At 51.4% G+C, this 10,738-nt stretch overlaps 1 protein-coding gene across 1 annotated transcript; it reads right to left on the reverse strand.

Annotated features, from left to right (window-relative positions):
• Nucleotides 1–2,608: 2,608 nt before the first annotated feature.
• UPK2 (uroplakin 2) lies at nt 2,609–4,868 on the reverse strand. The gene is made up of 5 exons (XM_027562114.1): nt 4,723–4,868; nt 4,114–4,248; nt 3,789–3,927; nt 3,477–3,547; nt 2,609–3,118 (listed from the first exon to the last, which is right to left on the reverse strand). Exons 1-5 carry the CDS (start codon nt 4,796–4,798, stop codon nt 2,982–2,984), a joined length of 558 nt encoding a protein of 185 aa, XP_027417915.1. The 5' UTR covers nt 4,799–4,868; the 3' UTR covers nt 2,609–2,981.
• Nucleotides 4,869–10,738: the final 5,870 nt, after the last annotated feature.

A 10,738-nucleotide genomic window follows, 5' to 3' on the forward strand; every position in this document is an offset into this window, starting at 1 on the left:
TCTAATGTGTGGCACAGTTTGGTTCCCTGTCTGGTGCTCTTGTTGTTGTTGCTGAGTCGCTAAATCGTGTTCAACTCTTTTGGGACCCCATGGATTGTGGCCTGCTGGGCTCCTCTGTCCATGGGATTTCCCAGGCAAGAATACTGGAGCGGGTTGTCATTTCCTTCTCCAGGGGATCTTCCCAACCCAGGGTCTCCGGCTTGACAGGCAGATTCTTTACCACCATTGGTCACCTGATACGAAGGGCCAACTCGAAAAACACCCTGAAAGATTGAAGAAAGATTGAAGTCAAAAGGAGAAGCAGGCAGCAGAGGATGAGATGGTTAGATAGCCTCCCAGACTCAATGGACCTGAATTTGAGGAAACTCCAGGAGATAGTGGAAGACAGAGGAGCCTGGCATGCTGCACTTCATGGGGTTGCAAAGAGTCAACAAGACTTAGCTACTGAACAACAAGGACAGCTGATGCTCTGCCCACAATACAAGAAGAGTGGGCACCATACCTCCCTTGGCTGGTCCAGTTAGGATGGGAAGAAGGACCTGATGGATTCTCCCTGACCCTCGTTCCTGACTTCAGGCCTCAGGGGAGCTGGACCCACCCAAACTAAGGAGGGTCCCGTGTTCACCTCCTGTCATCTATCATGACACTTATTGAAATTTTATTTACCTGTTCACACTTCGGGGAATCTCTCTTCCCCTAAATTCTCTGTAAGTTCCATAAGGGAGGAAGAGTGTCTTTTCACAGTTTATTTCTCGCACCTGGCACACAATAAATGCTAAGTTAGTGTTTGTGGAATTATTAGTGCTGTTGTTCTTCTCTTCCATTGCCTCCCTCTCCAGGATCTTCTAGCTCTGTGTCATTTATTATTGCATTTTCAGAATTTTTGGCACTTTTCCTAGCCCTCACCTTCTCTTCAGGGGCTTGTTGATTCATCCATTTGCTCACTTGTTCTACAATATGTATTGAATATCCACCATGTCCCAGGCACCACAAAGGTACTATAGGCCCTTGGGAGCAAAGAGACAACTCTCAGGGAACATAAAGTCTGGAGGGAAGACCACTGAATAATCACATAAACATAGTAATAAACAATAGTAACGCCATGAAAGACAAAATGGGAGAACCCAACCTAATGGTGGGGTGGAGGTCAGAGAAGCCTTCCCTGGAGAAGCTGGGTTAACTATGCAAATAGAATGGAATTGAGGGGGGGGGTGGTCTTAAAAGCAGCGTAGGCCTAAGGAAGGGGCTTCTGTGTGGCTCAGATGATAAAGACTCTGCCTGCAATGTGGGTGACGGAAGTCTTCCCTGAATTGGGAAGACCCCCTGGAACAGGAAATGGCAACTCACCCCAGTATTCTTGCCTGGACAATCCCATGGACAGAGGAGCCTTGTGGGCTACAGTCCATGGGGTTGCAAAGAGTCAGACATGACTGAAGCGACTTAGCACGCACACAGGCTTAAAGAAGAGTCTGTGCAAAGGCCTCGAGGCAAGAGGGAACGCAGGACATTAGAAGGGATATAGTGAGAGCTGAGGGGTAGTTAGGGGACAGACACCGGGCTGGCCTTGAAAGTCACCACAAAAATTTTGGTCTTTACCCTAAGAGCAAGGCAAAGATCACTGATCCTTAGAAGGAATAACATACTGGAGAGAACACAAGTGACCACTCCCACTCTTTCCCCTTGGTTACTCACAGTACCACTTTTGCACCCTCTGGCAGGGTGTTCCACTTCTTCTCTCTTCTCCTAGTGCCCTTTAGCCTGTTCTTCACTCCCCCTGTAATTGTAACCCCTCTTCCCCGCTCCCTGCCCCATCCCCAGCATCCTGTCCTTGGGTTTCACTCTGGTAGCCTTCTGGCTTTTTTCCCTTCACTGTGCTGGTTATTCATCATGATGAAGAAAGCCAGGGCTTTCTCTAGTTGCAGAGCACAGGCTCTAGAGTGCTTGGGCTCAGTAATTATGGTGCTTGGACTTCTCTAGTTGTGGGATCTTAGTCCCCCCAGGGATTGAACCAGCTCCCCCTGCATTGGAAGGCAGATTCTTAACCACTGGACCACCAGGGAAGTCCTGGCCCTCTGGGTTGTTTTTTGGTCAGAGCCTCTCTTTCTGCAGCACTTCTCCTTGGTCTCCTGGCTTTCACAAAGGCCCTCAGGCCTCTGGGTCCCATGTGGTGGACCAGCCTCGGCTTCACTCCCACCCCAAGGCCCTTGGATGGTATAAAACCCACAGTCCAGGTGTGGGTCTGAGAACTCTGACTCTTGGATTCTTATCTCATCCACACCTTCCTACTTCCTGGGAAAAGTAACTTTGGGGTTCCAGGGCAGAGAGAGGACTGGGAGCAGCCGCAGCCTGGACATAGATTCTATACGTTTGCCCATAGTGAAAGTTAAGTGAAAGTTGCTCAGTCGTGTCTGACTCTTTGCGACCCTATGGACATACAGTCCATGGAATTCTCCAGGCCAGGATACTGGAGCGGGTAACCGTTCCCTTCTCCAGAGGATCTTCCCAACCCAGGGATCAAACCCAGGTCTCCCACATTGTGGGTGGATTCTTTAGCAGCTGAGCCACTGGGGAAGCCCAAAGTGGAGCCCATTGAAGAGAAACACACACAGCAACGTGGCATCAGGCTTTATTGTAGGGGCTAAATTCACTGGGGGAGGGAAAAATTCCTGTCTGTCAGGGGTAGAGTGGTTAAAGAGGTGAAATGGGAGAAAAACCAATTCTGACAGGAGTGGGGTGAGGGCAGTAATAGGGAGTGTTGGGCCAAGGGGACACCTTAGGGGATGAGGAGGGGACGGAGGGAGGAGAGGGCTGTAGTGGAGAAGGGAGGGGAGGTGATGGCACTGAAGGATCCCAGGCCTGGTGCCTGTGGCCTGGGAGCAGGCCGTCTTCTCAGCAGTGGAGATAAGAGCAGACGCAGAGCCCCGGGCTGAGAACACAGACAGTGCCTTGGACTTGCTGCCTGCTCCCCGGGGCTGTCCTCCTCACTTTCGGGCAGCCAGTGCTAGGGCAATGATCAAGCCCAGAACCAGCAGGAACATAGCGACCGAGAGCAGCACCGTGATGACCACCATGCCCCCTGTCCGGGCCATTGCCAGCCCAATGGATTCTGCCTTCCTTCCTGTCAGAAGAGAGGAGGGAGGCAGTTCTAGGCAGGAAGGGCCCCCACCCTGCCCAAGGCTCCCAGCCCAGCCCTTCATCCATTCATCCAGCCAGCCATCCCCTCATCCGTGTATTCATCCAACCAACCAACGAATCATTAGATAAACATTTATGAAGCATCTCCTATGTGAGGCACCGAGGATTCAGAAATTAATCGGACACGGTCACTACCCACAAAGTTTAGCGGTGCGGGGAAATGTGTCAGCAGCCACTTAAAATGCCAGGGGCTCAGTGTGAGGATAGAGGAAGGAAGGGGCAGGTGGGGGATGGGGCAAGAGGGGCCAGGGAAGGCTCTGGGGCCCTGAGACGTTACTCACGAGGAAATGTGGACATTGGGATTTCTCTGCTGGACTCGGTGGATGCCCCCTTTGTCACGAGGTAGGAAATGCTTTTGCGGTGAGGTTCGGGAGAGGAGAGAATCCTCAGTCAGTGTCCAGGACTTAGAGTATGAGGGAGTCCAGGCCTCCCACTCCACAGCTGTGCCCAGGAGAGGCCTGTTCTGGTAGCTGTGCCCCCATTCTCTCCCCCATACTCACCACATCCCACCACCACCGCCACCAAAGTCAGGGCCCAGCTCCTCTTCCTATAGCCCTTCCCACCCGTGCCCCAGGCCCGGGCCTGGTACTTACTAGTATTTGGTTCCTGGTGCCAGGTTTGTCACCTGGTATGCACTGAGCCGGGTGACCGTGAAGCCAGACCCGCTGTCCACCACGCTCACCAGCTCCCTGCGTCCGCGGCACGGAGGCACCACGAAGCTAGATCTCACCACTGGGTGGGAAATTGGTGATGAAAGGCAGGGACAAGCCTCGAAAGGCCCCAAGGAGAAGGGCAGTATTTAGAGTATGGATGGTGGGGAAAGGGGGTCAATAGGAAGGGAGAGTGGGAGGAGGGATGCCTGAGTATCCTGGGAAGGGATCTATGGGCACTAGGGGGTGCTGGGAGCGAGAAGCAGACCTTTGCTGTCATTGGCTCTCCGGACAGTCAGTGTGGCGTTGCCCCCTGTGAGGTGACATGGGGGCAAGGCAACTAGCAGGCTTTCCGTCATCACTGGGGACAGCAGACCAGAGAGGCTTGAGATGTTGAAGTCAGCTAAGGGGCCAGGAAGGAGTTCAGGGGAGGATCAATTCCTTTCTCGCCAACAGATCGGCCACCCCACTCCACCCCTGGGGGTCCTCTCTAAGGATGAAGAGTCCCTTCCACTCTGTGGTCTGTTTGCGGAACACGAGTCTTTGCCCGTATGACCACCAGGTGGCAGGCTTGGGCTGCAGAAGCTGGGTACTCCTCCAAGCCTCCAGATGCAGGGGTGCTAGGAGAGGGCAGCTCCCAACCCCACCCCTGTCCAAAGCCTTGGTCTCTTCCCCACTCCTGCCTGCCTCCTGAATCTGGAAGGGGACAGGAATGTGCCCTGGGCCCAGTGACTGATGCCTGGTCACCGCCGTCACCAGTTTCCCAGCCCCAGCTGGCCAGACCAGCCCCTCTTTGACAGCCCTGGAAGGCACAGTTCCTCCTCTCCAGAACCCCCCTTCCAAGCCCCTCCCCAGCCTGGCCAGAGATGGCAGAGACCTGCAGCCCCGGGGACCAGGACAGCCAGCAGAATCAGGATCCAAGACAAGGTCCACACAGGCCACGGAGATGCCATCGCTGGGCTGGGAGCTGGGGTGGGTGCTGGCGGGCTGTGACTGCCTAAGGCAACTGAAGCCCTTCCCCTAGGGCTGCCTGATTTTGTCTTGGTGGGGTGGGAGGAGCTCGAGGGGAATCCTGCCCAACCTGCCCCTTGGGTACCAACAGCCTCAGGGGAGGCCCCCAAACAGGTTTTTCAGGATGGGGAGCTAGCCCTCAGGCCAGGATGGGGAGGGCCTGGCTGGATCTCGGTGGCTTAGTCACCGCAGAGGGGCAGGGGAGCTGAGGTGGGGGTGGAAAATCCTTCTTCTGGGACACCCACATGTAAAAGCATGAGTGTTCCCGCCTGCAAGAGCATCTGGAGCCCGGCCTGTAGAGGACCACCCCCCCATGTGGTGGGGGTCTTCCCAGGAGGGTGGCAAGTACTGAGTTTGCCCTGGTGTGTGGAGAGAGGGGAGTCACCCTGAGGGGCTCCTGAAAGGGCCTTGGCTGGGCAGGAACAGGAGAGAAGCAGAGAAACCGGCAGGACAGGGTCGGGGCATCAGAGCCCAGGGCCTCAATTCTTGGCATCCACTGAGGCCCAAGCACTGAACTCTGGGAGGGGCAGAGGGAGGGGTATGGGTGCCAGGAAGCACACAGGGCTTCCCATCCTCCAAGGATGCCATGGAGGCCTTCCAGAGATCAGAGAGGTGGGCACTGACCTGCCCAGTAGGGGTGGGGGAGGCATACCGTCAGCCTTGGTCAACAACATTTGCAGAACTGTTTGAGAATAAAGGAGAGAGAGACGGAGGGAGAAAATGAAAGAGAGACACAACTTCTCCAAAGGCCCTCCCACCCCTGTGCTCGGTTAGAGAGCCCTGAAGGAGTTGTGAGCAGAGACAACAGACAGGAGGAGAAAGCACCTCTCCTGGGCCCGGCAGGCGCTTTGCTTGCTCTACACTCAAGCTCACCGCCAGCCCGGTCGGTGGACGTTATTGGCTGCTTTCGTGGATGTGGAAACTGAGACTCAGAGCCACTTGTGGAACATGGAATACTTTGTCAGGAGAGGTCGTAGATCTCCACAGGGAGCATTTATGTGTGTCTTTCTGCTCCTGGAGCCACTCTGGCTCCCCCAGTCCCAGAAGAGGGCCAGGGTCCCACCAGGGAAGTGAGGTGCTGGTAAGGGTGTGTCCGTGAAAAGGTCAGCTCCTGTCCTGGGGTTTGAGCAGGGGGTGACAATAAAGACCAGATTCCTGGACCAAAGCGGAGAGTGGGAGGGCCTCAGACCAGCACTTCTCCAAATTGAATGTGCATGTGAATCACCGGGGATCTTATTAAGATGCAGTATCTGATTCAGTGGGTCTGAGGTGAAGCCTGAAATTCTGCATTTCTAACGAGCTTCCAGGTAAGGTTGATTGATGCTAGCCTGGGAGGCACATACTCGAGTCACCAGATGCTCAGTATGGCCTCCTTCTCCGCCCCCGCTGTACACACACACTCTGGATCCTCTGCTGGAGATCAGGGTCAGGTGTTTTTCCCCTGTCTCCCAGCACAGGCTGCCTTTGGGTGAAGAAATGAATTCTGTTTTCCCTGCGCCTTGGCTTTTGTTCCCTTTTAGATAAGATCCAATCATAATTCTGCAAAATGAAAGAGGATCTTTGGCACATTGAGAACTTTGGAGAGAGGGAACAGACTAAATGGTGGAATTCCAGGGTGAGGGATCTTCTTAGTACTCTTCAAATCCCATCCCCAGCCAGGAGGATGTTTACACTTGGGCTTGGGAGAGATCACTTCCCATCTCAGTCACAAACCAGCAGCAGAAAGGAGAAGAGGTTGGGTTTATTGCAGACTGGGTCATGTTGTGTCTACTCCTAAGCTCCCATCTCCATCTGAAATTATGAGTGGGACAGAGTTGGGTAGGGGAGGACAGAGCTCTGACCAGATTTTAAAAGGATAAGAGGGGCCTGTGCCTTTAAACCCTCCTTTCTCTCCCTTCAGTCCTCCCCCCTTCCCCACCCTTGGCCCTCCCCAGGTTTCTGGAGGAGCTAAGAGTTGCGTCTTCTCCCTGCCCTGCCGAGCTGCTCACTGGCTGCTCTGGAGGCTGTGCTTTGGGGTCTCCATGGAAACCATTAGTTGCTAAGCAACTGGAGCATCATCTGTGCTGAGCTCTCGCATCTAATTATCCCATCACAGCCGCCGAGAAGGGTTTGGGGAGCTGAGAGGAGGGGGAGGACAAGCACAGGAGCAAGAGGATAACTCTTTTAGCAGAGCAGATTCATTGACAACGCTGAAGTCATTTAAAGCCACAGCACTCTTGTTCCTCTGGAGGATTTCCTCATGGCTTGGAGAAATCAAGCCAGGGCCACAAATGCCTGGGGTCTCTCTCTTGGACCCACTCTTTCTAGGCTGTCTCCGTCTTGGTTTCTCGATTCTCAACTCACTCAAGTTTCCTCCCTTGCCTCCTTCCTTCCAAATAGCAAATAGTTATTAAATACCAGTTATGTCCCTGGAACTGTGCTAGGCACCAGGGATATGAAGGTAAGATAAATTTTTGCCCTCGAGGAGTTCCTGATTGTTCTATTCTGCTCCAAAGATTAGCTCCTGAAACAGACCTACTCTTTCTAAACTGTGGTTCTTTCTTTCTTCCTCTCTTTCTCCCTTCATTGCTTCCTTCTTCCCTCCGTCCCTCCCTCCTTTCTTTCATTCTTCTTAAATTGAACTATGGTAGTTTTGCAACCAAAAGAGCTTGGATCAGAACCCAGGTCTGCCTGATATATTATACTTTTGTTTCTCCTTTGGCAATGCCAGTCTTAGTCACTTAGAGGAGCACGGCCACTTGGTTTTGTGGGCATGTCAACCTCTGATGGGCACTGCCATGGAACTTTAGGTGAGTCACTTTGAACCTCAATTTTCTCACCTAGAAAATGGAAAGACTCTTTCCTTACCATTTGTCTAGCAACATATGGCAGATGTAAAAATGCTTTAAAAATAAAGGTGCAACAGGAATGTAGAGACCATTGTCAGAATCTATAGTAGCAGACTGGGGGAAACCCTGGCAACTTGGATCTAGAGGTCAGATGCAGTGCTCACCAAATGTTGGTCCAGTGATGAATGGTAGAGCATCTGTCCTTGAGATATGAGGCTGGAAAAGGCTGTGAGAGTCAGAAAATCTCAGTTGTTCAATGATAGAATGCAACTGGATGAGTCTTTATTATTTTTTTTCTAATATTGCCCATGACACAATGACTTCCCTCAAATCTTTCAGCTTTCTGACCTTGACCAAGTTAACTACCTAACTACTCTGAGCTGCAGTTTTCTCTTCCGTAGAAAGGGTATAAAATCTGTCTCATCAGGATACTATGACTATCACTCAAGATAATTTATTTAAGAGTGCCTAGCACTGTATCTGGTTCAATAAATATTAATTTAAGTAATTTATCTTATCCTCTCTTTTTTATTAACCCTTGGTGCAAAAGAAGACTAGAGGCTCCGAGGCAATAAATAACATTCTGAAGGTCTCAGAGTGAGCAAAAAATGAGGTGGGATAGAATTCAGAATTTGCTTTTCCAACCATGTCATTGATGTAAGGGCTTCCCTGGTGGCTAAGTGGTGAAGAATCTGCCTGCCAATGCAGGAGATGTGGGTTCAATTGCTGGATCAGTAAGATTCCCTGGAGGAGGAAATGGCAGCCTGCTCCATTGTTCTTGCCTGAGAAATCCCATGGACAGAGGAGCCTGGTGGGCTACAGTCCATGGGATTGCAAAGAGCTGGACATGATTGAGGGACTGAGCATGCACGCATTGATGCAAAGGAGATGGCTGGTCAGGAAAGGTAGTCTGGGATCAGGGTAGGGGGTGAGTGACTGTGGTGGATCAGCTATAACACATGTACTGAAGGGGTACCAGGCACGAGGGAACAGCCTGCTCACACACTTATTCATTCAATAAATATTTGTTGAACAACATCTCTGTGGTGGGTATTACACTAGGTAATGAAATACAGAGATGACAAGACACAACTCCTGCTCTCAAGTTGCTGATTTTTGGAGAGTTGCTGAGTTAGCCTTCCTAAGTGGAAAGGGATATTCCAAAAAAAGAGAACAGTACATGAAAAGACTCAAAGATGTGAATTATCCTGACACCTCCTGGAACTGTGAACAATACATCTTGGCTAGAAAGACGTATTCAAGGATGAACATGGTGAGAGCTCTAGCCATCGGTTAGGCCACCAATGGCTTTGTAAGCTATGCTAAGGAGCCTGGCTATTTTTTTTTTTTTTAGATTTATTTACTTTTGGCTGTACTGGATCTTTGTTGCTGCTTGCAGACTTTCTCTAGTTGCAGCGAGCAGGGGCTACTCTGCAGTTGTGGCGTGCAGGCTTCTCATTGCCATGGTTTCTCTTGTGCAGCACAGGTTCTAGAGTGATGGCTCAGTGGTTGTGGTGCACACGCTTAGTTGCTCTGTGGCATGGAATCGTCTCTGACCAGGGATCAAACCCATGTCCTCTGCATTGGCAAGTGGATTCTTAACCACTAGACCACCAAGGAAGCCAGGAGCCTGATTTTTTTGCTGAAGAAAACAGGAAGCCTGTGAGGAGTTTTACTTGTTTAAAGATCTTCCTGGAAACAGTGTGGGGAATGGATTGGTGGCAGGTAAGAGACTGGTTCATTGTGTCCGGGTTGGTCTATGTAGCCAATAGAATAGGACAGAAATGACAGTAGGTCACTCCTGAGGCTCCGTCCTAAAAGGCATTGCACCTGCCCCCTTGCTCTAATGGACTGCTCACTCTGGAGGATATGGGAGCACCTCCATGGGGAGGTCCACGTGGCAGGGACCAAGCAATGGCAGCCCACTCCAGTACTCTTGCCTGGAAAATCCCATGGACAGAGGAGCCTGGTGGGCTGCAGTCCATGGGGTGGCTAAGAGTCAGACACAACTGAGCAACTTCACTTTCACTTTTCACTTTCATGCATTGGAGCAGGAAATGGCAACCCACTTCAGTGTGCTTGCCTGGAGAATCCCAGGGACGGGGGAGCCTGGTGGGCTGCCGTCTATGGGGTCGCACAGAGTCGGACACGACTGAAGCGACTTAGCAGCAGCAGCAGCAGCCAAGATCCAAGGAGGAATTGAGGCCTCCAACCGACAGCCATGTGAATGGGTGAGCTTGGAGACAGATCCTCCGGACCCAGTCAGTCCTCCAGGTGACTGTGGCCCAGGCTGACACCTTCACTGAAACTTCATGAGACAACCGGCTAAGTCTTACTCAGATTCCTGATTCTCAGTAAATGTTCGTTTTTATAAGCCACTAAATTTGGAGATTAGCTGCTATGCAAGAATTGATAACATTCTTTCCTGGAGAATGCCATGGACAGAGGAGCCTGGTAGGCTACAGTCCATGGGATCACAAAGAGTCAGACATGACTAAGTGACTAACACTTTCACTTTTTTCACCAATATCTTGGGCAAGTCAGATGACAGCGATGTTTTCATGTGAAGTGAAGTGAAAGTATGTAAGTCTGGAACACAGGAGAAAAGTCTGGGATGAAGAAAGGGAAGGTGGACAATGGCTAACATCATAAATGTAAGGACTTCCCTGGTGGTCCAATGGTTAAGAATCTGCCTTGCAATGCAAGGGATACTTCCCTGATCCAGGAAGATTCCACATGCCAAGGGGCAACTAAGCTCGTGAGCCACAACTACTGAAGCCTACATGCCCTGGAGCCTGTGCCCTACGACAAGAGAAGCCACCGCAGTGAGAAGCCCTTGCACTGCAACAAAGATTAGCCCTTACTGGCCACAACTAGAGAAAGCCCACAGCAGCGCCACACAATAAAAAATAAACAATTTTTAAAAATCAGAAATGTGGAAGAGTCCTGGAAGACAGTGGTGGAAGGGAAGGATAAGAAAGCCAAGTACAGAATACTTGGGAACCCAGTGTCTAAAGGACAGATGGAGTGAGAGGAGGTGATGAAGGAAGAACG

This window comes from Bos indicus x Bos taurus, chromosome 15 (assembly GCF_003369695.1).
Source record: "Bos indicus x Bos taurus breed Angus x Brahman F1 hybrid chromosome 15, Bos_hybrid_MaternalHap_v2.0, whole genome shotgun sequence".
In the NCBI taxonomy this organism is placed as follows: Eukaryota; Metazoa; Chordata; class Mammalia; order Artiodactyla; family Bovidae; genus Bos; species Bos indicus x Bos taurus.